The sequence below is a fragment of the Aspergillus steynii genome (genome assembly GCF_002849105.1).
Source record: "Aspergillus steynii IBT 23096 chromosome Unknown P170scaffold_3, whole genome shotgun sequence".
Taxonomy (NCBI): domain Eukaryota; kingdom Fungi; phylum Ascomycota; class Eurotiomycetes; order Eurotiales; family Aspergillaceae; genus Aspergillus; species Aspergillus steynii.
This window is the reverse complement of record NW_020194400.1, coordinates 4,448,005-4,475,615: the sequence shown is the minus strand read 5'-3', so window position 1 is coordinate 4,475,615 and position 27,611 is coordinate 4,448,005. Positions and strand designations below refer to the sequence as shown.

The 27,611-nt window shown below is 52.4% G+C and overlaps 14 protein-coding genes across 14 annotated transcripts; 6 read left to right on the top strand and 8 right to left on the bottom strand.

Moving 5' to 3' along the window:
• Positions 1 to 81: 81 nt before the first annotated feature.
• On the bottom strand, positions 82 to 1,440 carry P170DRAFT_474924 (phytoene desaturase family protein; the record flags this gene model as incomplete). The annotated part of the gene is made up of 6 exons (XM_024853199.1): positions 82 to 111; positions 164 to 507; positions 627 to 763; positions 827 to 1,191; positions 1,244 to 1,365; positions 1,413 to 1,440. 6 exons carry the CDS (start codon positions 1,438 to 1,440, stop codon positions 82 to 84), a joined length of 1,026 nt encoding a protein of 341 aa, XP_024706685.1.
• A 919-nt stretch (positions 1,441 to 2,359) lies between these two features.
• Positions 2,360 to 5,677, top strand: P170DRAFT_425613 (NRPS-like enzyme; the record flags this gene model as incomplete). The annotated part of the gene is made up of 3 exons (XM_024847650.1): positions 2,360 to 2,665; positions 2,807 to 3,121; positions 3,179 to 5,677. 3 exons carry the CDS (start codon positions 2,360 to 2,362, stop codon positions 5,675 to 5,677), a joined length of 3,120 nt encoding a protein of 1,039 aa, XP_024706684.1.
• A 38-nt stretch (positions 5,678 to 5,715) lies between these two features.
• On the bottom strand, positions 5,716 to 5,997 carry P170DRAFT_164937 (uncharacterized protein). Its single transcript, XM_024842589.1, has one exon. The coding sequence runs from the start codon at positions 5,907 to 5,909 to the stop codon at positions 5,754 to 5,756; it is 156 nt and encodes a 51-aa protein (XP_024706683.1). The 5' UTR covers positions 5,910 to 5,997; the 3' UTR covers positions 5,716 to 5,753.
• Positions 5,785 to 8,345, bottom strand: P170DRAFT_436398 (fungal specific transcription factor domain-containing protein). Its single transcript, XM_024849148.1, has one exon. The coding sequence runs from the start codon at positions 7,999 to 8,001 to the stop codon at positions 6,085 to 6,087; it is 1,917 nt and encodes a 638-aa protein (XP_024706682.1). The 5' UTR covers positions 8,002 to 8,345; the 3' UTR covers positions 5,785 to 6,084.
• A 78-nt stretch (positions 8,346 to 8,423) lies between these two features.
• Positions 8,424 to 9,161, top strand: P170DRAFT_425611 (acetoacetate decarboxylase family protein; the record flags this gene model as incomplete). Its single annotated transcript, XM_024847649.1, has 1 exon — positions 8,424 to 9,161. The coding sequence occupies one exon, from the start codon at positions 8,424 to 8,426 to the stop codon at positions 9,159 to 9,161; it is 738 nt and encodes a 245-aa protein (XP_024706681.1).
• A 273-nt stretch (positions 9,162 to 9,434) lies between these two features.
• On the bottom strand, positions 9,435 to 10,025 carry P170DRAFT_425610 (uncharacterized protein; the record flags this gene model as incomplete). Its single annotated transcript, XM_024847648.1, has 3 exons — positions 9,435 to 9,730; positions 9,784 to 9,861; positions 9,914 to 10,025. The coding sequence occupies 3 exons, from the start codon at positions 10,023 to 10,025 to the stop codon at positions 9,435 to 9,437; spliced, it is 486 nt and encodes a 161-aa protein (XP_024706680.1).
• Positions 10,026 to 10,751: 726 nt separating this feature from the next.
• On the top strand, positions 10,752 to 11,273 carry P170DRAFT_474919 (DUF924 family protein; the record flags this gene model as incomplete). The annotated part of the gene is made up of 1 exon (XM_024853198.1): positions 10,752 to 11,273. One exon carries the CDS (start codon positions 10,752 to 10,754, stop codon positions 11,271 to 11,273), a length of 522 nt encoding a protein of 173 aa, XP_024706679.1.
• P170DRAFT_436395 (uncharacterized protein) lies at positions 11,075 to 12,464 on the bottom strand. Its single transcript, XM_024849147.1, has one exon. It carries the CDS (start codon positions 12,297 to 12,299, stop codon positions 11,331 to 11,333), a length of 969 nt encoding a protein of 322 aa, XP_024706678.1. The 5' UTR covers positions 12,300 to 12,464; the 3' UTR covers positions 11,075 to 11,330.
• Positions 12,465 to 12,780: 316 nt separating this feature from the next.
• P170DRAFT_355752 (MFS transporter) lies at positions 12,781 to 14,465 on the bottom strand (the record flags this gene model as incomplete). The annotated part of the gene is made up of 2 exons (XM_024844108.1): positions 12,781 to 14,002; positions 14,110 to 14,465. The coding sequence occupies 2 exons, from the start codon at positions 14,463 to 14,465 to the stop codon at positions 12,781 to 12,783; spliced, it is 1,578 nt and encodes a 525-aa protein (XP_024706677.1).
• Positions 14,466 to 14,811: 346 nt separating this feature from the next.
• P170DRAFT_353304 (putative transcription factor) lies at positions 14,812 to 17,059 on the top strand (the record flags this gene model as incomplete). Its single annotated transcript, XM_024843973.1, has 4 exons — positions 14,812 to 14,932; positions 14,992 to 15,913; positions 15,989 to 16,360; positions 16,495 to 17,059. 4 exons carry the CDS (start codon positions 14,812 to 14,814, stop codon positions 17,057 to 17,059), a joined length of 1,980 nt encoding a protein of 659 aa, XP_024706676.1.
• Positions 17,060 to 17,224: 165 nt separating this feature from the next.
• Positions 17,225 to 19,955, bottom strand: P170DRAFT_455548 (glycoside hydrolase family 2 protein; the record flags this gene model as incomplete). Its single annotated transcript, XM_024851541.1, has 4 exons — positions 17,225 to 18,019; positions 18,084 to 18,319; positions 18,381 to 18,814; positions 18,868 to 19,955. 4 exons carry the CDS (start codon positions 19,953 to 19,955, stop codon positions 17,225 to 17,227), a joined length of 2,553 nt encoding a protein of 850 aa, XP_024706675.1.
• Positions 19,956 to 20,565: 610 nt separating this feature from the next.
• P170DRAFT_474914 (FMN-dependent alpha-hydroxy acid dehydrogenase family protein) lies at positions 20,566 to 22,187 on the bottom strand (the record flags this gene model as incomplete). The annotated part of the gene is made up of 5 exons (XM_024853197.1): positions 20,566 to 20,643; positions 20,696 to 20,769; positions 20,832 to 21,999; positions 22,045 to 22,103; positions 22,160 to 22,187. The coding sequence occupies 5 exons, from the start codon at positions 22,185 to 22,187 to the stop codon at positions 20,566 to 20,568; spliced, it is 1,407 nt and encodes a 468-aa protein (XP_024706674.1).
• A 298-nt stretch (positions 22,188 to 22,485) lies between these two features.
• Positions 22,486 to 24,708, top strand: P170DRAFT_493679 (putative transporter; the record flags this gene model as incomplete). The annotated part of the gene is made up of 7 exons (XM_024854052.1): positions 22,486 to 22,594; positions 22,650 to 22,729; positions 22,821 to 23,087; positions 23,141 to 23,292; positions 23,356 to 23,601; positions 23,665 to 24,100; positions 24,166 to 24,708. The coding sequence occupies 7 exons, from the start codon at positions 22,486 to 22,488 to the stop codon at positions 24,340 to 24,342; spliced, it is 1,467 nt and encodes a 488-aa protein (XP_024706673.1). The 3' UTR covers positions 24,343 to 24,708.
• P170DRAFT_164815 (pectate lyase) lies at positions 24,603 to 27,609 on the top strand. Its single transcript, XM_024842588.1, has 6 exons — positions 24,603 to 25,291; positions 25,341 to 25,704; positions 25,755 to 25,878; positions 25,929 to 26,575; positions 26,626 to 26,911; positions 26,966 to 27,609. Exons 1-6 carry the CDS (start codon positions 24,863 to 24,865, stop codon positions 27,555 to 27,557), a joined length of 2,442 nt encoding a protein of 813 aa, XP_024706672.1. The 5' UTR covers positions 24,603 to 24,862; the 3' UTR covers positions 27,558 to 27,609.
• Positions 27,610 to 27,611: the final 2 nt, after the last annotated feature.

Genomic DNA, 27,611 nt, shown 5'->3' with positions numbered 1-27,611 from the left:
GCTCATCCAACAGTTTGGATTGGAGGCCTTGTGCTCCCGTGCGTTCCTCGATAATTTTAATCACCGTTTTTCTTGTGCGGATTACGAGGGAATCCCATCGTGCTTTCTCCCCTTCGGTTGTAGAATCAGTATGTTTGGGCAAATGGCCCACTGGTACTAAGACCATTATGGAGTCTTTGCCAGGAGGTGCTGCCGTGGGATCCACTCGACTGGGGACATTCACGTAGAATGAAGGGTCTTCCGGTATGCCGTGCTCGTCAAATATAACATCAAAGCTCTGTCTGTACTTGTTGGCTAGGAAAACGTTGTGCGGTCTGAGCTGGGGGATGTGTTCGTCGAATGACCAGAAAAAGGAGATACTGCTACAGGAGGTCGCGCGGTCTTGCAAGCGATGGGCATGACCAGACAGTGGCAGAAGATGATTGCATGCATATACGAGATCCGCATTGAGCACCACCAGGTCCGCTGAAACCACCTCCCCCGACTCGAGCCGAACTCCTGTCGCCTCTGACCGTCCGTGGAGAGTTCAACGTTAGTAACGCGAGTGTCGAGGCGATAGTCCACGCCGAGACGAGTGCCAACCTCGCTAAGCGCTTGCAAGACCTAGTAGACAGTTGTCAACGAACCAAGCGTGAAGGTGAGAACTAAGATACCCACTCGTTGGAAGCCTCCTTCTGGATACCAGATACCATCGGTGATCTCGGCATATGGCAGCATGCAATAGGTTGCAGGCGCCCGATATGGACTCATACCCAGATACATGCTGGTAAAACTCCAGGCTTGTCACATCTTCTCTGTACGGAAAAACTTGGCCGCTTGATGGTACAAGCTAGTGGAAGGTGGCAGATTGAGTACCGCTTTGACCAGAGATGGATGCATCATGCTCCCCAACGTGGGGAAGCTCTGGTTAAAGACGCTTCTCATGGACATCTCGTATTGATATCCAGCCTCTGCCATGAAGGCACAGAAACGATGAAACCCACCCGGACCTTCGTGTCGCTCTACCTCGACCTTTAGGCGTGGCATATCCCTTGACAACTCGATCGAATCGCGGTCCGAAAACCAGATACAGTAGTTAGGCTCACATTGCAGCATTTCCACGCCCTCTTTCGCCAGCGAAGTTCCAAGGTCTTCGAATGCCCTGCGGAACAGCCCCGGCATCAGAACCAATGATGGTCCTTGGTCAAACCGCTGGTTCTGTTAATAACCGGACGTGTGATGGACGTGACGCAGCAAGACTGACAAAACCATCTCTGTATAGAAGCGAGCAGCGACCACCGACACATCCATGCTGCTCCAGAACTTGTACTTTGAACCCCTGTCGAGCAAGTTGGGTGGCGGCCGCTATTCCCCCGGCCCCGGCACCTGCTAGACATCAGTATCTGATGCAAAGATGAGGCCAAACTACGCACCGACAATGACTACCCTTTGGGTTGACATTGCTTTCGTGCGAAAATGCTTTTGTGTGTTTTCCTCACCAGCCGTGAAGGTAGTAGAGTTCGGGATTTGAACCTTGCTAGGCTTGCGTCACCCTTTGGCTACCAGCAACGATTCAAAGGATACTATCAGCCCCGAGGAGGTAATGCAGTGATACGGCTGCTCTAACAGTTCGTGTGGGATCCGGCATTAAGGAATGCTCAGGCTGCATGAAAGATTATGGAAGCCAAGAGGCAACTGCGTAGACGCATCCACCGTACGTCATGTGGTGCACCTACGACCGAGGATAGACGGAAGAGCTGCTCGAGGTTTCGACATGGCAGGCAGGAAGGTTAGTGTGCAGCAGAGTTCGGGGATCGCTACCTGAGGCAGTCTTTGCTAGAAGAAAAAAAAAAAAAAAAAAGTTCCGAGGTATCACTCGAAAGCTTCCGATGCAGTGGAACGGACGTGGAAAATGGGATTGATGCTCCCAGAAACATTGGACCAACTCCAATTGTCTTTGGGTCATCAAATGACGATCACCGGTATTCCGCACCACCCCTTACACAATGTGGTATCACCAATTGAAGGTGGACCCTAAAGTCGCGTTTCTCCTCGGACAGGATGCAAGAGAATATGACGTATGAATCGCGTTTTGACTTTCCTATTTCTTGTTGCCAGAAAGCCCAACAAGAAACTATGTTGATAAGCAAGGCATGTTGTGTGCATCAGCCCCACTGGGGATTAGTGCATAGTTGGCAGTGTACTTTGGAATGAGCTGATCTTGTTTAGTGTCGAAAGGGATCCCACATGGAACAAAACGGCCGTAGGAGTTCACATCCGAGTTGACGTTACCTAGTTGCCATTCATTTTATATTTTGTTCACGTTGAATGTTCGATCACACGAGCAGGCTTCTCTAGTAACCTCCAGAGGTATTCAGCCATGACTGCTATGAACATCAACGATAGTTTTGACCCAACAGAGCAGCTCTTGCCTCACATCGTGGATCACTATGCGGCTGTAAAGCCCGATGCCGTGTATGCCGAGTTTCCACAATGCCCAACAAGCTACGACCAGGGATATCGCGGGATCACATACCGCGAGCTAGCCAGCGCCATCAACGCCTTGGCATGGTGGTTGGTCCAGACCATTGGACTTGGATCTTCATTCAAACCGCTTGCGTACATTGGCCCTAACGACGTACGATATGTCGCACTGGCCTTGGGGGCTGTGAAAGCCGGCTATACGGTCGGTAAATGGCTCCTCGGTTCAGGAACGGTTGAGTGCTAAGTCTATCCCTAGATGTTTTTTCCTTCGCCTAGAAATAGCGCTGCTGCTCATGCGAAACTTCTACATGAGCTGAAGTGCAAAACGGTGATCACATCCCAGGCTTGTCCCAGTGCTGCTAGTGCGGTTCTAAAAGAAAATAGCCTGCGTGTTTTATATGTTCCTGATGTGGAAGATCTTCTGCAGGCTATCAGTCAGCCTATTCTTTACGAAAAAGCATTCTCAACGACCCAGATGGAACCTCTCCTAACTATCCATACCTCAGGCTCGACCGGGATGCCAAAACCGATGACGTTAACTCACGCTTCGGCCGTGGCTGGAATGAGAATGTTTGCGATGCCACCCCCAAAGGGACGGCGAGGACAGAATCACCTCATCACCGGGAAACGCGTGTATTCCATGCTCCCACCATTCCATGTATGGCTTCACCATAGGAGCCCAAAAACAGAGGCTACAAACTGACGAACGCTGCAGGGTGCGTACCTCGCATGTCACTTGATGAACGCAGTGCCCTTTGATACGGTCATGGTGGCCCCAATCGCTTCCGCCATTCCGTCAGCTGCTGCACTGGTTCAGGCATTGAATCAGACAAATGTTGATGTCGCAATCCTTGCACCTTTGATTGTCGAAGAGTTGGCACAGGCCCCAGATCTATTGGAGTACTGTGCCCAACAATTGGAATGTATACTGTATGCTGGTGGGGATCTGCCGCAGCACATTGGGGATCACGTAGCTACGAAGATTCCACTCTATAACCAATATGGATCAACAGAGCTCGGGCTAGTGCCCTTGTTACTGCCAGACACCTCTTGTGGATCCGGCGACTGGAAATATTTGGAGTTTCATCCCGACCTCGGGCTAGAGCTGCGGCCATCGCTGGACGGACAACATGAGCTATACAGCAAGCGGCAGACGGCATTAGAGCGACAGCAGTTGGCGTTTACCTATCATGGAAGCTCGGATATGAATGAATATGCCACGGGGGATATATTTGAACCACACCCAAACAATCCCGGTTGTTGGAAATGGGTCGCTCGTCGCGATGACATTCTTATTCTTTTGAATGGAGAGAAAACGAACCCCATATCAATGGAACACCATCTGATGAAACATCCGTCCATCAGTTGTGCTTTGGTCGTTGGGGCCCATCACATACAACCGGCCCTTTTATTGGAGGGAAAAGTAGACAACTCGGCATTTGATCAGAATGCATTTGTGGAGAAGGTATGGCCTACCATTCAAGAAGCAAACAGAGAATGCCCGGCGCATGCTCGGATCGCCAAGTCACATATTCTATTTGCGAACTCAGCCACCCCTATGAGCCGGTCAGGAAAGGGAACGATTCAGCGAGTGGCTACAGTTGACCTGTACGAAAGCGCGATAGAAAGACTGTACTGTGATACATGCACGGGCGATGGAAGTGTTTTAACACGGCATCAAGCGAATGACCCTGACCTGGTCTCGTCATTCATCCTTAGCACTGTGAAGTATGAGACTGGGTGGGAATATTTGGCTCTTGGGGAAGATTTCTTTGCCCGTGGAATGGACTCCCTGCAGACCCTGAATACCGCAAGGGCGCTAAAACAGGGACTCGGCCTTAAAGAGCTTACTCCGTCGTTGATATACAATAACCCCAGCGTCAGCACGCTTACACTGGTCTTGATGCGTCCCAATACCAATCATTGGGGAAGGCCCTTTGTGTCAGCCGAGGAGGATCATCTTTCAGAGCGCAAGGCCATTCTCACTCTATACCGAGAGATGATTGATGGCATCTCTCCTCAGTTTATACATCGACCGAGTATCCCCGGACACTGCGTGCTTCTTACAAAAAGCACAGGCTCACTCGGCGTTCATTTACTGCATGAGCTCCTTAAAGCCCCTGTGGTGAACCACGTGTATTGCATAATGAAGATTCGCGGCGGGCGGGCAGCCCAAATCGAGGAAAATGAGCAACACAACCTGGAGATCGATTTACGCCATGTGACCTTTTTGCAAGTCGATCTATCCCATGAGAACTTCGGTCTTGAACGCCAAATTGTAGACCAGCTCTATCGAAAGGTCACTTTGGTCATTCATAACGATTGGCCAATCAATCTAAACTGGCCGCTGGTCTCTTTTTCCTCACAGTTATGTAGCTTGGTGAATCTCATAAGGTTATGTTCTTCGACAAAGGCTCGTTCGGTGATGTTTTTCGTGTCCTCAATCGGTGCTCTGATGGGCTATCAGAGTCCAACCCAGACAATTCCAGAAAGTGTTGTTGATTTGGGGGGGCAGGCTGTCAATGGCTATGCAGAGAGCCGATACATGGCCGAGCATCTCCTGGACTATGCGAGCAGAAGGTTGGGCATTCAGGCTTCCATCGCACGATTGACCTATGTGCCCGAGTCGACACAACGAGCGTCACATTGGGATCTCAACGAATGGCTGCCAAGTTTGATGATCGGTTCATTCCGTCTCGGGGTCCTCCCTGGCTCTCTCGGCCCTCGTCTGAGTCACATTGACTGGATCCCGGTGGACCTGCTGTCGGAGGTTTTGGTTGAGCTTTCCTTGAGCGATCACCGTGAGCGTGGGAGCTCGCCCACCGTTCAGGTCCATCACCCGGTAAACCTCCGCCCATCGAGCTGGGAGTCCATGATGCCTATCATCTTGGAAGAGTGCCGGCGAGCCTTATTTGGCGGTCTTCAGGTAGTTTCGTTGAAAAAATGGACCGAGCTGACTCGTCGAAATGAGAAAATCCGAGCACCAGATGATCATGACCCCGACTCAGGACACGACATCAGCCATTTGCTTGGGCGGCTAACCAAGTTCTATGAAACCGTCTTAGGGAGTGAAGATGTGCCGGCGTTCCCGGAAACCAAACAAACTGCACGAAGAAGCGCCCTGCTATCAACAGTCCCTGGAGTGCAGGAGGAATGGATTCGAAAGTGGGTGCGGGAGTGGCTCCAGATTACGGAGAGCAGATGGGAATTCTGAAGTGAACGATAAAAAATGAGAAATCCGATAGCCCAGCTTGAACTGATCGACGTTGATCAATATCGGGACATGATCTCTATGTCACAGCAAAACTGAAATTAGGCTGTGATAATTCGCGGTGGCAACCGAGAACTGCCACAAAACAAGGAGACAAGGACACAACCACGGGGGAAGATATGACAAGAAAGAGAAGGATGAATGGGAAATGAAATCCTGGATTGACCACCACCATCACAAATCTAGCTGTTCCTAGCACTCTTCATCAAACAGGGCTTGATGGTATAGAACCATGATCAGGGGCCGTCGTGACCAGTCCAACGAGAAAGAGATCGGTATCAAGAGCTTCCTGACTAGCATGACATAGGCCAACGAGAGTTGACGACGAATAGCTGAGAAACAACTATTTCTCAGTTCCCATCAAGTCTTTCCAGGCCGTATCTCTCGAAGTCGTTTGTGGTATTGTAGTTGAGCAGGACGTCAAGGTCTAGACCCACGTTGTTCAAGTCCCAGAACCCATTGACATCCATGTCTAAGAGGTCAAAATTTGAAATCTCCATTAGGTCGTCGCCTGACTCAGGATTCTGGGCAGCCTCAAAAATGCTTCTCACGATGCTATGTGATCTACTGGCGGCTGGCGTCCAGGGGACCAGGGCCTCAAATGTGGCAAGGGCATCCCGAAGCTTTGATTTGCAGGATGCAGCATCATCGCCTTGTGGATCAGTGGCCATGATAAACAGCGGAACCATGCACGCTTGATACAGATACCAGGTGCTATTCCACGCCCAAATGGTGTTGGGCATAACGGAGCCAGCAATGTTTGTGATTGCCTCCAGGCTGAGTTCACAACACGTGACAACAGCAGCTGCTACGTCTTCTGACCGAGTCAAGCCTGGCCGTGAGAGCTGTAAAAGAAATGGTCGATGAAGCAGGATTCGAAAATTCAAATATCGATTCCTCAGATAGGCCTGCGCTACAGCGACGCTCGTCAAGCCGCCATGAGATTCATTGACGCTCTCGGGAAGCGCGTTATACCAAGCCGTTACATGATTGTCATAATGAAAGGTTTCCGCGGTAGTCACTGGGATGTCTTGGGCAAATCGCTCTTGAACCTCGGTGGCTATCAAGCAAAATTCGGCACTGGCGCATAGGATAGACACCGTAGGGTCGGGGCTATGTGCGGTTGGCAAATTTGTATCCATAGTCGCCCTGTTCCAGCGCCCGAAAGTCGGTCTTCCCAGCGTCATCGAGGCCCACGTATCCAGACAAAACAGAGTCCACCATGACCTCCGCTTCACTTCCGCCTCAGTTTGATCCCACGGGTTTTGCTTCGCGGTATGGGTGAGGATAGCCTCCTTGTGTAGTCCCATGGCCGCTGCCATTCGAAACGCTGCGCCGAGAACAGCATTGGCCATATTGGGGGTGCTGCGGAAATGCAAATAGTACCCACCAAGGAGGCACAGAGCCTGTAGACTTTCAAGTTGTACCGACCCCAGAAGCTCCATATTCATGAAGCTTCTCGCCCGGTGGAAGCGATCCCGGATGAAGTCGCTTTTCCATTGGCCCATGGCGACGGCGCCCATGACTAGAACCATGTTCAGCAAGGCTTGCCAGGGACCATCTTCGGTGTTGTTCGTTTTGACTCGGCGGCGAAATTCGATCTCATCAATCATCGGAGTGATGCCGTGGACATGGGCGAAGTAGGCATCAATACAAAATTCCGTCGTAAGTGTAATCTCGCCATCTGAGAAATTGTTGTCTTCACCCGGAGCGAGGGTTGAACTGGACGCATGGGATTGAAGGTCCTGGGCCAGTTTGGTTTGAATTCTAGGGGAGATCTCGAGAATGCTGCGCAAAATGATGCCGACCGAGGAAAAGCCGAGGTAGGAATGCGACCGGTCGAAGGTCAGGGAGAGGTTGTTGACATCATCATAGGCCGAGGAATGCTGCATGCGCTTGTCCGCCTCGTCCCATTCCTCGCTATCATCGTTTCTATCTTGTGAATGAGATTGAGAAGGTACTTCAATCCCCGTTTCGGGTTCCTCTTCGCTCTGGCGCTGTCGTTCGATTTTCCGCAGCAGGGCCTCTCGTGGCAGACCCTGAAGAGACTCTAGCGATTCTGTGGGGAAAAGCTCCTTGAGGATCGCGTCTCGAAGATGGAGCGATTGAGATAGCTCGTGGTGAGACCTTGATGGTGATGTATCAATGATAGGAGACTCGTAAGAGATGACAGGAGCTGTCCTTACTGGCGAGACACCGTCCTGCGCTTGGATCGCGCGGGAAAGACGCAGCGCTGGGGCACGCCATACCAGTGGCAACTGCTGCATGGATGACCCCCATCACAGCGGACTCGTCTTCGGCGACATTCCGCACACGATTTGTTCGTTTTCGCTGCCGGCGAAGACCGCGAGGTGGAAATGGGTTGGTGGGCTGTGGGCCCCCAATCGGTGATGGTGTGGAACATCGTGAGGGCGTTGTGGGGGAGAGAATCGAGCGAAGGATTCGGCCGCGTCGATGCATTCGCGCCGGTCACGGGGTTGGGCCACTGGCGCCCCAGGCAGGACTCTTCAGTCCTCGCTGTTGATTTGCTCCTCTGAATGCCTTCATTCGAATACTCCATCATGCTGCATGGATAATCCTCGCCCTAGCCCCCCTCGTTCCCACGCCACCACAGATGTAAAGCATATAAGGGACGTCTCAGCGCCGGCTAAAGGACTCCAGACCAGAATCCTCGCACTGATCATCAATCATGCCATTTGGTTCCTTGCCTGTCGACGGAACCCCCATTCCGCAGTATGCCCCTCCGTACAGCACCCAGGGCAATGAATATAGCGACATGACCATGCTCATCGTCACCTACCGCACCAAGGCCGACAATGTTCGTCCTTTGGTGCCCGACGTGCTGGAACTGGAAGACGAACCCTTGGTGACTGCCATGCTGTTAAGCCATGGCATGAGCACGTTCGGCACGTATCAGGAATATGTGCATGCGGTCGAAGTCACCTACAACGGAGAACGGTTTGACTATAACCTCTCGCTCATTCTCGAAAACGAGGCGGCCATCTTTTGTGGTCGCGAACAATTGGGATACCCCAAGAAATTTGGCCCCGTGTCGCTCATGCTGGAGACGGGGTCCCGAGTGATCCAAGGTCAAGCCGAATATCCTGCTGGCCAGAAAGTGGTGCAGTTCAATTACAGTCCCATTCGACGACTCAAGGAGGTGACCTTCCCAGCTAAGCGATCATTGAACTTGCGTGTCATTCCATCGGCCATCCCGGATCAGCCGTCGTCGGTCAAGGAGCTTATTCCGTTCGCGGTGGATTTTGTGTCCGACGAAGCCTGGGAGGGCTCTGCGTCTATCTCTTTCCCCGAACCGTCTGACTTTCATCCGATGCATCGCGTCGGGGTTCTGCGATACGAAAGTGCTATTCTGGTCCGACGTGGGACCTGTGCCATTCATGCCGCAACGGAGGTCTTTCCTTTATAGACAGACAGTACGGGTATCCAAAGGAAGATGCCAACAGTGGCACAAGTGAGGCCTATTATCATCGACAATTTTTATGCAGGGTCTTCTTTCTCTCCAGAGCACCTTCAACAAATGAGGAGCCAGTGTTGAAATCAGTCTGTTCTTTCAATTTGTGTATGGTAAACATGGATATAGAGACCAAATGGCACTGCATACTGACTCCGGAGCGGAACAACAGACAACATAACAGCCCGCCACAGGCCAAGGATGGCCCTGGCCTTCATGTTCCAACTACTAAACTTTGACGGAGCAGTCCATACTCTTCGCATTGAATCCGAAGTTCGCACCACGTTCATCATAGCTCTTTCTCTTGCCTTTGATCCAGGGGCAGCCCTTCTGCGAATACACGGTACAGATGCACCCGCCATCGGCTGAACCGGAAATAAAGGGTTTCCCGTTGGAGGAAACCAGGTTCTTGCAGCGGCCGTTGGACTTCACATGATAGCAGGTCTTTTGGCCCTTCTTTTTGCACACGCGACCGCCGCTGTCGAAGATTCCACGCTCTTCAAGATGACTGATAGTCACTTCGTCTTTTGTTGCTTTGTTAGCACCATTCTTTCGGATGTTGGCAAAGATATATTACCTTCCTCATCCTCGAGGTCGAAAGACTCCTCGTCGTCCTCATCGGGCGTCGGTGCAATAGGTCCACGTTTGTCCAGGTCTATCCACGGTGTTAGGAGTCCATTTGGGCAATTTGGAGAGAACGAGGTTACCAGAAGGGTCGTCAATCGGGACGAGCTCAGCGTTCTCCGCGGGTCCCTGGGGAACTGCCGATGCCAGGGCAGTGGCAGCCAATAGAGTCGAGAGAAAGTAGGCGGCGCGCATAATGAGCTTGAACTGTATAGTTGGAAAGGTTTAGAAGAGCTGTGCTATGCTAAGAAGCTGTGGCTGTGGTATTTGCGGATGGCTGCTGGGTGTCATATCTAGGGAAACCCGTGTCCTTTTATCCTTGATCACGGCTCATGATTGACGAGGCCATGATATACTGTGTTGCAGTTAGCATACGTGAAGTCCAAACCAACGCCATTGCTTTTGGAAATGGATCTAGCCTGCTTGAGGGGTATCCTGCGAGCATTCGTGCAGCTGGTACTTGGCATTGATAATGAGGTCTATCAGCACGAGTTCCTTGCCCCTTGTTCCTGCATCCCCCGAGACCACATGGCTGCCGCAGCATCCAACACGGACTTGGCGATCCTTCCTGCCATTAGTGTCGGGTAAATCTGCCTGGAGTGAGAGCTAAATGAGCCTACTGACCAGTGTATCTGGGGAGAGAATGCTAGGGTGCAGGAAAAGGGGGTCAGGAACCCAGCCGTATCGTATTCCGCCGACGACGATGCGACCCTTCGTATTGCCGTGTTTATTTATAGCGGCGATCCGGGATAGATGACGTCATATTCTGCTATGCCCTAACCTTATTGGGCTTAGTGTCCATCCTGCTCTGTGACTCTTCGTCTCTTCGTCTCTTCTTCTCTTCTTCTTCTCCAACATGCGCAGCCTCGTCCCTGCAACTCACGCCAATTCGGTCTAATGCTCACAACCCTGCGACGAATCATGCCCGCCAAATCATACTCCGACGTGCTCGATTTCTGGTTTGGCCCCGGATCTTCCCCGGACTACTTGAAAGCCAAATCCTTCTGGTACGGCAGCCCCGCCGACGATGCCTTCGTGCGCTCCCACCTGGGCGATTCCTACCAGGCGGCCAAGGACGGTCAGCTCGACGCATGGACACGAGAAGGAACCGGGGATGGGGCGCTAGCATTGATCCTGCTTCTCGATCAGGTGCCTCGCAATGTCTTTCGCGACACACCCCAGGCCTACGCCACGGATTCGAAAGCGGTCGAAGTGGCTCGCTATGCGGTAGACCAGGGCTGGGATCGAGATAGGCCGGCCATTCAGAGACGCTACATGTATTCGCCGTTTAATCACTCGGAATACTTGAGAGACCAGGAAATGTCATTGAGGCTGTTTACAGACCTAGGCGATAGCTATCATCTCCACTGGGCGAGAAATTTCTACGAACAAATCAAGAGGGATGGCCGATTTACTCATCGCGACAAGATTCTCGGGCGCTGAACAGGCTGCGATTGTGATCATCATATTCTCATTTCTTTGTGAGTCTCGGGATATCGACTACTCCTTCGCTGCTTTCCTATACATCACGTCCGTCCTAGCCGTATACTTCACGCCGCAGAAGACGTCGTCCCCTCCGTGGAAGAGATTTCTCTGCTGGAAGATGAGAACGGATCCGGCCCTCGGAAACACTCGAACCGCGCCCTTACTGCGGAAGCCATCGCTAAACGATGTCGCACCCCCAAGAAGGGCGTCCTGATCATCGCCGCCTCCCGCAGCCCGGCGAGTCCTCATGTCATTTGAACTCTCATCTGACGACTCGGCAAGGTCACTGTTGTTGTCACGGTCTGGCGCAATATTACCAAGTTCGATCTCCCCATCCTCCTCCAAGAGCCCTGTCTCTCGCTCCGACTCTTCGATTCTCCTCTCGAGCTCTTCCACGTCTTGCTCGCCGGTTCCATTCAGGTATAAATGCACCGTAAACAACGACATTTCATTTCCATCTTCCGTCACGTAGTTCCCATCCCAATGCGGTCGGAAGTATTCTCCTCCTTTGTACCGCAGGAATCGGATACGCTCATTGAGTCGGGATAATTGAAACTCCTCTTGACGCTTGGCTGGTCCCCGGCCTGTCACGAGTGGTTGGTTTTGGATCGTGTCAATCTCGCATTCTTTCAAAAATGGTCTCAGGCGACGAAAAAGTCGGTCGGCGATCTCAGGAGTATCCCATATGATGCGCCCGCAGTTGCGCGTGTCGACCGCCATATCCTGTTTGCCGTTGCCGCCATTGACCATTGCACGATGCCATGTCGGCGCGGCTGATGGTTGGTTCGTCGGGAGGGTTGATCCTTCGACCAGACGAAGAAGGTGCTGGCATTCGTCCGGCGTCAGAAGGTCATCGACCACGGCGGCAAAGTGATCTTTGAAGGCAGGAATTGGAGGCAATGTCTGCATGAAATCCAAGCGGCGCAGGCTGGCGCTCGGGCACTCGCCCTTGAGGAAGTCTGGCGGAATCTGAATGGATGCCATTGTGAACGTAGTGAAGGGAAATGTAGGTCATTGGGATGGAGAGAGGCAGCTGTGGTTGCTTTTATCGTGAGAGTTGAGTCATCGATGGGGCAGTGTTGGCTGATGCCTCCACCGACACTAATTCAGTGACTCCTACATAGCTTCGCCATATTGTTTGTTATCGACCAATGCTGTGTAGCGAGTGTTGTTGGTATCCAGGCTCAATAAATTGAATATTTGGCCCGTTGTGGGCAATTCAGACTATATATATATTGTGGAGATGTAGTATTAGGAGTACTGTTACTAGCAGTAAGGTCGAAGCCTTGCTGAGCATTTCCCCTGCAGGATATCCAGCTTATTATCCAAAGATTCTGGTACTGCTGCTCCTTTCTCCCTGCCACTTCATAAGCACGCCTAGTAATTATTTCTGCTCTTAGCAAACTTCGTGTGACTCGCAATACTGCCAGAAATATGACACAGTGGAGAGAGACAATGTTGTGCTTCACTCCATAGAACGATCGCCATTCTGTTTGGTGGAAAGAGAGACCTGCTGCGCCTGCATCTGCTTCATGACCTCGGTCGCCTCAAAAGCATATTTACACCGCATTCTCAGCTCTGTCCCGTAGCGATACATAACAAACGGGAAGGGCAGACAGGCCAGAGTCAAAAAGGCCGACACGGAGGTGGCCCAGTGAATGCCGAGGTTGTGGTACATCTGCGTAGTGAACAAGGGAAACACGGCGCCGACAATTGATCGAAAGATGGCGGCGGCGGCAAGAACAGAGGCCGCGTAGATGGTGTACGAGTCAATTAGATAGTTCATTATCGGCAGGATCACCAGGACGCAGCCGAAGCCGAAGGGAGTCGATAGAATGATGCCGACAGACCAGTGGATGCTGGGGTAATTGGTCCATGCAAAGGCAAACATGCCAACCGGAAGGGCAAAGCTTCCCACGAGAGCCGGATGGAGCCGTGATTCTGCAGTGGCTGATTTGACGAGAGATAGTTTCATGTAGCGGCAGTTGTTGTCGTAGATCGCATAGAACAATCCAAGAATGATACCGACGGCGATGCCGATGAAGGCCAATCCCCCGATTCCCGGGCGCCATCCACGACCTTCATTGTAAACGACGGGCATTGCTCCCATGAACATATAGACGGTGCCGTACACAATGGCCATGTAGAGCGAGGCTGCTAACACGATGGGCTCCCGAAACAGCATAACCCAAGGGCGGAACAGAGCTCTCTGGAAGACCTCCGACGGGTTCTTCCTACCCTGACTGTTTTCCAGGATACTTATATAGACCTTTCCGTTTGTCTTGGAGAGGCCATTCGCCATTTTGGTCAGGAGCACCGGCCCGTATGTCTCCGGCACGAAGATTATGCCCAGAATTCCTGCCACTCCCACAAAGATGCAGCAGACCCCGTGCACCCATCGCCATCCGACACTCTGCGAGATGAACCCACCCACTATGGGACCGAGGATGGGACCTAGAAAGGGCGCGACGCAGTAGAGTGTCATGGGAAGGCCTCTTTGAGCAGGCATGAAGAGGTCCGCCACGGTACCCCCCGAGTTGACTAGCGGTGAGCCTCCAAACGTGCCGCCGAAGAAGCGGAGGACAAGAAGGGTTGAGATCTTTTTGCTGCCGGCCGAGCCTCCAATAAATGCCACCATGGCCGCGTGTGATATGATCCACAGTCTCTGTCTTCCGTAGAGTTCGGATCTGGGGGAACGGCGCGACGTCAGCAGGGCAAGCAGAATCCCGTATGGCCGTCGGGGAAGACTTACTAAAATAATTGTTAGTCCTAATCCTATCCGTGGGAATGAGACCCGAGCGAGCAGCTGCTTACCAGAGGACCCCAGAGTGCCGGCCCAATTGCAAACCCAAGCACGAAGAGGGACAGGCCCAGAGTAGAAACCTCGCTGCTGACGTTGAATTCTTGCATGATTTCACTCGAGGATACGGAGTAGGCGGAGGAAGTGAAGGTGACGGCGAAGACAGATACAGTCACGATGGCCGTGATCGTCCATTTCCTTGACCGAGACCAGTTCATGGGGTTTCCGGCGTCGTCGGCTCGAAACTCGACCAGGAATGGGTCTTCAGCAGTTCCGAGGCCATTGTATACATGCGTTTTCTCAATTTCGCCAGGGTCGGCGCCTGTTTGAGGCTGGGGTTGTTGAGGCATGTTGAGGGTAAGAATGCAGTTCAGCACAGGTAGGAAAACAGTCCCAGTACGTATCCATTCATCGCTTCCAGGGAAAATCCAATTTTTCTTTTATACTATCAAGACTCTGAGCCTAGGTGCCTGGGTGCCTGAGGGAGGCGGCCAACATCGACGGGACGGCAAGAGACCTGATTGGCCACAAGGTTTCATCCAATGAGATGCACTGCCGCTGCGGGGCCTTCGACCGGAACGGAGCAGCACTTGATTGGCCATGCTTCCAGGCTACCAGGCCTCTAGGCTTCAAGGCTCCCAACAAAGACCACCCCGATCGACGCCTGCCAACTGCTTCACAACTCGAACCATGGATATGCAGCCTCATGAACACCTCCACAGACTCTCCAGGCGGGCCGGCAGGGAGCGACTGAGAAACTCCACGGCCTGTGAGACGTGTCGGCAAAGAAAGGCGAAATGCGACGGCGGTCGTCCTGGTACTCCTGTCCCCATGTTTTCATATTTAGGCAGGAAACACTGACCTGCTCCTCCGTAGCATGTGCCAGATGTCGGGTTAAGGGAGCTTCATGTACGTATAGTCGTGACTTCCTTTCCGCCAAACGACAGAGCAAGCACCACCCTTCGGTTGAGCACACTCCGCGCAGTCTTGTTTCTGTCGCGGTCACGCCCCCAACCTTGCCAGCTACCCAGTTGGAGACGCCACCAACGACGGAGATATCCCCTAGGACAGAGCTTTTGCATAAGAGCAATAGCGCGGATGCGGATTCAAGCAATGATTACTACTCGGCCCACGGGCGATTCGCTGGCGAAGTCGCAATTGCCATCGAGGAGAGAACAGGACGTGCTGGGGGAGACACCACTCGCCTTGTTCCTTTTGTGGATGCCCCATTATTTGGAGATCCTAACCTTGACTCTACCGCCGATAGTGCTGGCCTAGCCCATGAAATGCCACCTCGTTCATACGCCGATCGCCTAGTCGGTATATATTGGCAGCATGTCGATCCGATGGAGCCAGTCTTGGACCGGGTCCAATTCTTCCGTGACTATGATTTGTGGTACTCGACGTGTGGTGATGTCTCCAACCGTGCCGGTCGTGATGTTTGGTTAAGTATAGTCAATGTTGTGTTTGCCTTGGCAGTTCAGAGGCAAGAATTAATGCCCCTGCAAACGCGAAATCAAGAGGGCAATCGCTTTTTCCAGCGTGCATGGACTCTTCTACGTCCAGAATCTATTATTTGGAACCCTGGCTCGCTCGAGATTATCCAGTGCTTGATGCTTCTCAATAGATACCTTCACTGCACGAACAGCCCAGATAAGACCTGGATGACGGCGGGACTAGCATGTCGAATGTCCCAGAATATGTGTTCTCGCCCTCAGGCAACTCTGTCGAGCGAGGACAGCAGCAAAGACAGGAAAATAAGAGAGCGTGTCCTGGCTGGGTGTATCGCGCTCGATCGGTAGGCCCGAGGTCCCTGTCGCCAAAGCCGTATGGTATATTCTTTGTGGCTGTCGCTGACTCGACCACACCGCAGGTGTGTTTCCTGGTCGCTGGGCCGAACTGCGGCGCCTTCCATGGCTTTTCTACCACGTTGGCTCGATTGTATGCCTTCGAACGGCAACGAATCACATAGTCGGGGACATGAGGAGGATCTCACGCGGGCAATGGAGTTCAATGAAATTGCCCACCAAATCCAACTGGCTCAGACCGAGACACGAAATCCTCTGGCTGCCCGACTAGGCTTACCTCGTCCCTATTCACAAGACAATTATCATTCCGTGTCTACCCAACTAGACGCATGCTTAAGCAAATTGGAGAATGGCCTCCACCCTGATTGGAGGTCGGATAATCTTCAAAACATCACCAACCGGGCTTCTCGAGCTGAAGCGTATCTGTTTCATCTTCGGTAAGTTCATCCGCTTACCTTCCCTTCAGGTAGTTGCTGCTTCTGCTGCCGTGTTCCATCACTGTTGTCAAGATGACCTAGTGGATTTGTCCCGCGATTTGAATTATTTCTGATTACTAGTTCCAAATGGTTAGGCTGGCCCATTATCGAATCGTTTTGCTCAGACCAATGCTCGCACGCTTCTACCCAAGAATCTCACATCCGAAAGCAGGGCAGATGGCATCTTACATTCCCACTATGGATGATCGGATAGTGAGAGAATGCGCCGAATCGTGTATCGAGGCTGCGCAGAAGCTGGCGTCATTGACCGCCGAAACAATCGAACCGTACGAATCGATGGGCCTCCTGCCGTGGTGGTACCGAGTATACTACTTACACATAGCGGGCACTAATTTCCTGGCCGCCATGTTCACATCGGATCTGTTCAACGAGTCGGTGTCGCAATCCTGGCAGAACGTTCTATCTGCCCTCCGCGCACATGAGCACCTAAGTCCGTATGTCTCGCAGTGCATCAAGACATTTGAGACGCTTTCTTCGAGGATTCTGAATGCGCAATATCCTGGAACAAATGACAGCCACCCTTTGCCGCTTAATGAAGAGACGCCTTGTTTTACTTTCGACGATATACTGCAGGATCTCGATTTCCAATTTGATCCCTTCCAGCTCGGTATTGACATGTTTGAAAACGAACATGAGTGAAAGGAGATGTGCAGTTATCATGAGCTATATAATTAGGGTATGCGGGTTAGGAATGATGCAATAAGCAGCCTTCGATCAGGCTTGATTTTGAAATACTTCACAAATTCCTCACTCGACTCGACCTTTAGCCACTGGAATCGCTATCGAAGAACTGGGGATCCTGATCTAAAATCTGTTATCGCCAATATACGTCCAACGCGGGATCGAATCATATCCGGCGATTCCCTTCACCGGGATTATCCGCTCATCGCCGGGCACAAGGTCGATTCCATTGTCGCCGAACCAAATCCCAGGTCTTTCCTCGAATACGAGCCCCTTTGTCGGCTTGGATACTGCGACCCTGACAGAGCTCTCTTCTTTCAAAAATTCAACTTTTACATCCCTTTCCCTGAACTTGAGATATTTGAGTGGTTGGGGCCAGTCAAAGTCTCGGCTCACGATGGCCCCATCCACGCTCAAGGTGGCAAAGATAACGAACGGTTGGACCTCTTCCTTTTCAGTGCTGTTTCGGTTGAGATCCACCCTATCGCCCAGAATCTCAGTCGTCCCATTGGGAACGACCTCCACGGTATGGACGGAAGCTGGCTTGAAATCATGCCCCGTCTCAACTGAGATATAACGGACGGTCACTACAGCGTGTACCCTTTCTGCCTTGCTGCTCGCGGTCCATACATCGAATTCCACAGAGCTAGGTGATCGCGCATGGCCGGATGTCCATTCCTTATGGCGGCGGCTGACGCCGATGGCTAGGGGCTGGGACGCTCGTGCGATGGCATAAAACGCTGGCTTCTTGACAAGGAAGTAATCCACAATAGCCCAGGAGATCGTGGGCCAACAGTCATTTAGCTGCCAGACGAGCACTCCGCCGCATCGTCGCTTTCGTCCCCACTCGCGACGCCAGCTGCGATAGGCGAATGTCATGGTCTCCGATTGAGCGATTTGCGATAAATGAATGTATGCCTGGGGCCAGTCATGTTATGACCTAATGTCCCTCTTGCCTCGGGAATATTCGCCGATCACATACCTTCAAGTCCTGTTTCACGTTGAAGTTCTCCAATATATACGCCCCGAGGCGTCTTTCGTGGCCGGACGCTTTGTTATGAAAGTCCATCGTCAATGACTGGTGATAGCGTTCTTCTGGATCATCGACGAATGAATCGATTGTGTACATGTGAGGGAACGCTTCCATGCCGAATTCACTATTGAATCTGCCACCCATGGAACTGAGCTTTTGATAGGGTTCCATGGTCCCATGCCAGACTGCGTGCCGAGTTAGAAGTGAAAGATCCACGCCATATGCTTCAAATTTATCCAAACTCACCATCCCATTGATGAATATCCCCGATGGTCGGGTCTGTTGTATGTCTGCCACCACCCCATGGACTGCTCGGATGGTATGCCATTCCCGGGGACTCTTCCTCGACCACCTTTGGCAGTAGGTACTCATAAATATAGCGGGCTGGAAATGATGATTTAAGCCAGGATTCGGGGTCTTTGTCCCCGTCGTAGTCATATGTCAGGTTGTATTTTTGTTGGATCTGGTAGTCCTCATTGTTCCCAGCGTATATGACGATCGAGGGATGGTGCCGAAGGAGTTGAACATTCGCTCGCGCCTCTTTCTCCACCGACTGAAGATATTCTGGATATGTTGGATACGAGGCGCAGGCAAAGAGAAAATCCTGAAACACCATTATTCCTAATTCATCGCAGGTCTCATAAAATACTTCTGGCTCAAAGATGCCGCCGCCCCAGATGCTAAGTCCAGTGGATCAGTACACCATTCGCACGCTTGAACGAGACCAACTTACCGAATCATATTCTGATTCCCCTCAACAATCAGTGTCAGCCATTTCCGGTATTTAGCATCTGTGATCTGAGGAAGGAAACTGTCCCCGGGAATCCAACACGAGCCGCTCGCGAAGACATCAACATTGTTGATTCGAAAATAGAACGATTGTCCATGTTCGTCCTTTTCTTGGATCAATTCGGCTCTTCTGAAGCCAGTTCTCTTGGACTTTGCATGCAGCAGATCGTCTTGCAAGAATAGCTCCGCCCGAATTTCGTAACGGCTCTGCGGTCCGTACCCATGAGGAAACCAGAGAGCTGGGCTTTCGATGCAGAATGAGACGTTTGCCTCTCCCTGAGGATCAACCTCTACGTCGGCCTCAATCGCCACCTTTCCTTCATGCCACAACGCGATATGAACTCGGTCTGCCCCCCGACCCTCTGTGCGTACGCGAATCTTTCCTGCGCATGATCGGAGATCGTCAGCGACGGTACTCTCAATCCACAAGTCGTCAATCCGATCGGCATATGATTCCAATGTCACGGGCCTCCAGGGGCCAGCCGTGACGAGAATAGGCCCCCAGTCCCAACCCCAGTGATATGCCGCCTTGCGAGCCCCCAAACGACCCACTTCCGTCTGGTGAGCGATGTGTCGATGTTCGGGATGGCTTTTGACCACCTCGCGAGCACGCAGCAGAGCCGACTCGAAGAGAATTTCCAGTGTGTTTGTTGTCGATGGGCTACTGGCCAGAATGTCTGTTATGTCGACGCGATGGGGGATGAACATGTTATCGCTGCGCAGGATCACATTGCCGTTCAGCTTGACCGTAGCAAACGTATCCAGACCGTCAAAAGCGACACTGTGTCGAGTTTTTGGGTCGCCAGGTGGTGTTTCAAAGGTAGTTTGGTATATCCAGTCGCGCTCCGCAACCCATTGTGCCTTTTCCTCGTTCAATCCGATGAAGGGGTCGGGAATTATCCCGTTCTGTAGCAGGTCGAGATGAACCACCGTGGGTACGGCGGTGACTGTGTACCAGGTCTCTGTGTTGGTGTCTGTTGCATCTCTCAATTTCCAGTCATCAGAAAGCTCTTTTGATCTAAACTCCGACATTCTGATGAAAACGTGTGTGATCATTTATTATTGGCAGTGTCTTGGAATTCGTCCACCATCGATATATATTTCGGAATCCGTGCAACAGTTCCAGTGGTACCGACACAAAATCCCCGCGAGGTTCTCTAACACCCCACTGTCTGACATAAATCCATCCATTCAAAACTAAATCCTGATCTCCGCATCAACCCTGCCAAGCAGACTCCTCCTGAGGGCACAAATCAACGGACTGTTTGTCTGTTTTGTCCTGTTTGGGTGCGCGCTTTGCTGTCTCCGCGCCGAATGAGGCCTAGTGCGGCCTGATCGCTCAGGCTAAACCCGATCAGGCACGCACTTTTGAAGTCGCGTTTCTCAGGCATCCGTCAGGCTTGTGTTTCTCTCCGTCGACTGCGTGGATGCATCCTTGCATGGATCCATGGATAGCTGTGTTACTAGCGGTATTGACTGAGTCAGACTTGGCAGTTCGACTGATTGGGAGCGGTGCAGAGCGATCGACGCGTCATGGAGATTTGGTCAAGGACGTATGGTGGGAGTACCTCGAGACGCGTTTCCCTGAACCTGGTGCATTTGACTGATCCTACTCGGTACTTTGGACTAGGTCTAACGGCCTCTACAATTTGGATTCCACCCGTTCGCCCTTATCCCATGCACTCGTGAAGATTCCCGACTCTAGAGCGCGCGTGTTCACCTGTCCATCGTTAGAAATGCATTGATACGATCATCACGGGTTGGGGACATACATGCTGCCTGGAGAGCTGCTTCACATTCGACACTCCTAGCAACCGCATTGCCGTCGCCGTTTCTTCGGACAAAACTGCAAGAACCGAGATATTAGTCTGGGATGATCGGTGGGGACAAGACTGTCTTCCAACTTACTTTCCAACACCCTCTCCACGCCCGCCGGTCCACCAGCGGCCAGTCCCCAGAGAGGCGCCCGACCAATGCCGACAGCTTTGGCACCCAGAGCAAGGGCCTTGACGACGTCCGTTCCTCGCTTGATGCCCCCGTCCACCATGACATCCAACCTCGGAAAGACTTCGGGACAGTGATGGTGGATCTCGAGTAAGGTCTCGATAGGACTCGGGGCAGTGTCCAGCGCTCGTCCACCGTGGTTCGAGATGATGATCCCGGAAACAGTCGGGGCGTATCGCGCTGCCAGAACAGCGTCTTCGTACGTCTGTATGCCTTTAAGAACAATCGGGAGATCGGTATGCTTGCGCAGCCACGGCAGAGTCTTCTCCCATGCCAGCGAGGCATCTGTTCCCCAGACCTGAGGCGGCGCATTCGACCGCGAGAAGTCCATCGTAGACCGCAGCTCGACTTCGCGCTTCCCCGGGAAAGGCGCATCAAGGGTCAGAACGATAAATTTGATCTGCTTGATTTGATTGACCTTCTGAATTCTCCGCTCACTTTGTCGAACGTCGTTGAGACAATACAGTTGCCAGCCGAAAACTTGATCCTTTGGCGCGCCTCGTACTATGTCAACCAGGTCCATCGATGCGTTATGCGAAATGATCTGCAGAGCACCGAACTTCGCACATGCAGTGGCAATTCCAGCTTCGCCCGAGGGATGAGCCATTCGAGCCTTTGCGGCTGGAGACGCGTAGATCGGCATGCCTAAGTGATGACCGAGAACCGTAGTGCTCGGGTTGCATGCAGTGCAGTCGACGAACACCCGCGGCCGAAGAAGTATTGATTGATAGACTGAGTTGTTCCGAGTCTTGCTCAGGTTGTCATCTGCGGCGGAGACATAGTATGCCCAAGCCTTATGGGGCAATCTCTCTTTCGCCAATGCTTCAATTTCATGAAGGTTGAGGGCCTGCTTTACCGAGATGGTTCCTGCAGATGTGCTTCTTTCCGGCTCAAGAGTCTCGTCTCCTGCGGCTGGAGGGTCGATCTCGAGCAGCCCAAGGAAGGATGAGGAAAGATGTTCGTCTACAAGACCCGGCGGATGGACCAGGTCATATTCCTTTGTCGCATCCTGACCCGCGAGATTCAACAGAATTGACGAACCGCCTGGATGGTGGCCCAGAAATCCCGTTATCTTCACCTCGTTAGCAACACTCTGGACTCAGCAAGGAATACCTACATCGTAAACCCGACCGCACAAAGCAATCCAGCAGCTCTCTGACGAGGCGTGCAGCTGCACTGTATCCGAGTCGTGTTAGCCTCTTGCGAGAGATAATGTGATTCGCGATGCCTACATTCTCGTACCGTCAAGCGTTTTGCCATTGTGAGTTGATTCGAGTTAAGCACCGGACCTAGTCGGACAAAGCAGGGATCTTAAAGACAAGACCAAGAGACGCAAGCCATCCTGAGCTGGTAACGACTAGTACGAGGCTAGTACTGCAGGCGCATCCCTTCCTCCTTTGCCGCAGCTTCTCCACGGGGTCACACCCGGGGTATATTAGGGCTCCAGTCGGTCGCCTTTGGTCCTCTTTGACTTTACTGATCACGAATGACAGAAAGCTCAACACCGAAAATGGATGGAAAATCTAGCTGTGACATGAAGGCCGATGGTTTGCCGCAGATGACCATGAAGGAAATTATCGAGAGACATCCGGTCAATCCACGGGGCGCAGGATATCGCAAATTATACCTCATGGCTTCGTTGATTTTCTTGTGCTCCACGATGAATGGTACGTTTGATGAATTTCATAAAATCCACATTTGATAACTGACATTTGCATCTAGGATACGACAGCAGTCTGATGGGTTCCATCAACGCACTACCCAATTATACGCAATATTATGATCTCCCGGAGGATGGAAACGTGAGCACAGGAATTGTATTCGCCATTTTTCAGGTATGCATTCTCTAATCCCCACCTCTAACCTTGAAGCCGTCGGCTGAAGAATGACCAGATCGGCCAAATGGCAGGCGCTCTTTTTATCTGGATGGCAGACTGGCTCGGACGACGTGCTCACATCTTCATGGGATGTCTTGGAGTCTGCGTGGCTACCATTGTAACGAGCACCGCACCAAATCTATCAGTCTTTATAGCAGGGCGATTCCTGCTGTCGTTCTTCGCGACCTGTGCACACACAGCATCCCCTTTGCTTCTCGTGGAACTGGCACCTCCGCAATACCGTGGGACCTTGGCCGGAATGTACAACACTCTCTATTATGCGGTTAGTTTACGCCCAGAATGACTAGACCATAGCTGATATTGGATTTGCCGAAGGGTTCGATTCTGGCCACGTCAGCCGTGTATGGCGCTCATTTGCACCTGAGTCACATTGGTCAACTCGACTGGCGATTGCCTCTGTGGCTGCAAATGGCCTGTCCGGGCATTGTTTGCCTGGGAATCTGGTTCTGCCCCGAGTCGCCTAGATGGTGAATTTGCCCCTGGCCCCATGGCATTGCTGCTTTCAAGAATGCTGACCGATTGATACCAAGGCTGATTTCCAAAGACCAACACGCCCGAGCCGAGGCCTTCATAGTCGAGTGCCACGCCAATGGCGATGCCTCACACCCCATGGTCGCATTGGAAATGGGAGAAATGACCGAAAACCTGCAATCCGAAGGGGTGACGGGGTGGCGAAACATCATTGACCTGTCCGTCCTCGTCAAATCCCGATCGCGTCGCTATCGGTTGATGTTGAACCTGGCCTTTAGTTGGTTTGGGCAATTCTCCGGAAACAAGTACCTTCTTTCTGCATCGAAGCCCGGTTAGGACGGCGCTGACCATGGAAATCACTCGCACAGTGTCATTTCGTATTATCTTCCAACGTTGTTGAAGAACGTCGGGATCACCGACACAAACACCCAGTTGCTTCTCAACATCATCTATGCATTGACCGGATGGATCGCAGCTACCGTTGGAACTCGATTCCACGACATCGTCGGTCGCCGCAAGATGTTCCTCGGTTCCACTGGAGGGATGGTGATCTGCCTGGCCATTACAGCAGCCACGACTGCGGTGTTTGTTCAATCGTCGAACCATGCCGCCTCGACAGCAGCCATTGTCTTCATCTATATCTTCGGGGTTGTTTTTGCCTTCGCGTTCACGTCCATGCAACCGATTTACCCCGGCGAGGTCATGTCCAACGATATGCGAGCAAAAGGAATGGGGACATTCAAACTGACGGCCGGTGCGGCTGGGTTCGTGAATACGTTTGCGGCACCGGTAGCCTTGACGAATGTAGGTGCCCTTGTTGCGACATCGTTTATAGATTAGAAATCCTGCTTACGATGGGATTTACACAGATCGGGTACTGGTTTTATGTGTTCTTCGTGTTTTGGGATTGCTTCGAGTTTGCGTTTATTTATTTCTTCTTTGTGGAGACAAAAGATCGCACGCTCGAAGAGCTGGAGGAGGTCTTCCAGGCCAAGAATCCTCGAAAGGCCAGCTTGAAGGTTAAGAGATCTCAAGGAGAAACCTGATCGTCCGGTTGCGCCTGGGTGCACCGCGTCAGTATGCGAGTGGGATGGAAGAGAGTGCAGAGGACATTAATATGATCCATGCAGGGGTGTTAGGACCATCGTGCTCCGAGAGGATGCACCAGCATGACATGCGATCATATCGTGACGTGGCGGAGTTGCATCGGCAGCATCAATCAGAGACAGTCTAGGGACCGAGCGATATTAAACGGCCTCGCGAACTGTTTCTGTTCCTGCCAGCGCCCCACCGACTGCAGATCTTCCTCAATCAGACACTCTGGGCATGTCGATCGCCATAAACACCCGCATGGCATGACCTCCATTTGTGGAAAAAATTCCGGATGGGACGCAGTCGACGCATTAAAGTGAAACAGGGACCAACGCTTCTGCACTGCAATCCGGTGCCGTTTTGCAATTTGCAATAACGCCGGATTCAGGGACTGTTGTATAAGATGTGGCGGTCTTCACCCTTCTCCTGGGCCGCCAAGTGCCAGGGACTCAACTGACCAGCACCAACACCAACATGGGCCGGTTCTTGTCGATCGCCACTGTGGCTGCGTCGCTGCTGACGGCGACGTCCGCCCAGATCAGGGTTCGTCTGAATCCCTCCAACGTGCGCTCCCTGGCGGAGCCCGACTTTCACACCTGGACCATCGAGAGCGAGAGCCAGAACGCCTCAACCACGGTCAACGAGGTCTCGTTTGGTCTGTCTGCCGATTCGCAGCTGGAGGGAAATTACTTTAAATACCAGTACACTCGAGCGATCTCGCACCTCGGTGAGCGTGTTGTCAACCAAGGCATCACGTCGGGTGATGAATCTGGAAGCATCGCTCTGTCCATCAAGGGTCTGAGCAAAGGAGAACACTCGCTCCTTACCTGGCACAATGCCTGGGACGCTGTCGATGCGATCGGCTCTGTGTCCGTGTCGATAAACGGGAAGAAACAGGCCTCGGTTCGTTGGACGAGTACCCCTGACAGCTCTCTCTCTGACTGGTTTACAGGTCAAACAATCAGTCCGCGTTGATAACATCTGGGAGGCAGCAACCTCGTACGTGACCTTCAATGTAAGCTCGGAAAACGAGGAAGTCAAGGTCAACTACGCGTCGTCCGGTAACTCCGAGGATGTCGGCGTCATCCTCAATGGATTCGAAATCGACACCCCTGCGATCGGAAACCAGATATCATTTCCGTCGCCGAACCACCGTGACGAGCGGATTCAGCCGGAGAATGGAAAGAGTGTCATCGCATCGTGGCGGGCGCCATCGTCTGCCAAGGGCGCTACGTATAATGTTTACAAAGGAACTGCGACGGATGACCTGAAGCTCACAGCCAAGGGGCTAAACAAGACCGAGACCACTCTGTCTGGTGAGTGGATTCGAAACTAAGGTTGCCAGCCGCATGCTGACCCGTCTCAGGGCTCAACACCATGGACACATTCTACTGGAGAGTCGACGTAGTGTCCGGTGGAAGAACATACACTGGTCGTACGTTCACCTTCCGGCTGGCGCATTTGGCATTCCCCGGTGCAGAGGGATACGGGCAAGTTGTCCTCGACATTCATGGTCACCCGTCTTAGCTAACCCATGCAGTCGCTTTGCTCGCGGTGGTCGCGGCGGTAAAATCGTCAAAGTCACCAGTCTAGAAGACAGTGAGGCACCAGGGACGCTCCGACACGCTGTGACGAATGTCACTGGGCCCACGATCGTGGTCTTCGATGTCGGCGGCGTCATCACGCTCAAGTCCCGACTGTCAATCACCGACAGCTACATCACGGTCGCAGGAGAAACTGCACCTGGAAAAGGGATCATAGTTCAGGGCCAGCCCTTCGGACTTTCCGGCGCATCGGACGTGATCGTGCGACACATCCGCACTCGACCTGGCACCAGCTCCAACGAGACTGTGGATGGCATGGGCATGGCAGGATCCAACTACTGCATCCTGGACCACTGCTCGATGGGCTGGTCCATTGACGAATCCTTCTCGTCGCGCAGTGCGAAGAACATCACGTTCCAGCGCAACATGATTTCCGAGCCGCTCAATGTCGCCGGCCACAAGAACTACCCGGCGGGAACTGAACATGGCTATGCCGCGACCATTGGAGGTGATGTCAGCTCGATTCATCACAACCTGATCGCTCATGCCGAAGGTCGCAGCTGGAGTATGGGTGGTGGCGTGGACGACAATTCGACGTTTGCCGGACGCTTGGATATTCGCAACAACGTCGTGTACAACTTTGGTATGTTCATTGATTCCTTTTTCACCGTAAATCAGGGTTGACAAATACAGGATCCCGGGTGACGGACGGGGGTGCGAAGGAAGTCAACTTTGTCGGAAACCTTTATAAACAAGGCCCAGCCAGCGAGCTCACCTACGCTCTTAGAGCGCAGTACGAGGACAATATGCCCGGAAAGCAACAGTACTACTGTGCAGGCAACTCAATGCCTGGCGTCTTTGACCAGGATTCGAAGCAGTATTCCTCTGAAGACGGCACATCCCAGACTTCCAAGATTGCCTGCTACGCCGACGTCAGCATCGACCCGGCTCCTGAGTATCAGAAGTTCTTCGATGAGCCGTGAGTCTTGGATCCCATGTTCTAACAGAAGAGAGAGTGCTAATTATTGACAAGGTTCTTCCCGTCCTACATCAAAGAGCACACTTCTACCGAAGCGTACAAGCGCGTCCTCTCCGACTCCGGATCCAACCAGCCAGTTCTCGACGATCACGACACGCGCATCATCCATGAGACACTCAACGGCAGCTACACCTACCGCGGATCTAAATCCGGTAATAAGGGCCTGATCGACAATGAGGCAGATGCTGGAGGCCTGGAAAACTACCCCAAAGCCTCGCGGCCGGATAGCTGGGACGCCGACAACGACGGCATCGCCGACTGGTGGGACGGATCGACCGGAGGAGACGGATACACGGCAATTGAGGGCTATCTTCATTTCATGGCCGAACCGCACGTCTTCGTGACACCCGGAGAATCGGTCAAGTTCAATTTGAGAAAGCTGGCGGCAGGATTTAAAAACCCGTCGTTCAAGATATCGGGCGCGAAATTGGGATCCGTCAAGAAGAACGGGGGCCAGGCGACCTACACGTCTAGCGGGGATGCTGGTGTTGATCACTTCACGGTCACCATCTCCGATAGCGAGGGCAGCGAGTGGGAGAGAACTGTAGGCGTGGGTATCTTTAAGGGAGCCGAATCTTTGCAATAGGACATGAAGGAGATGATCTTGGACCGAGCAGGTCTCGTGAAGAAGGGTGTATAA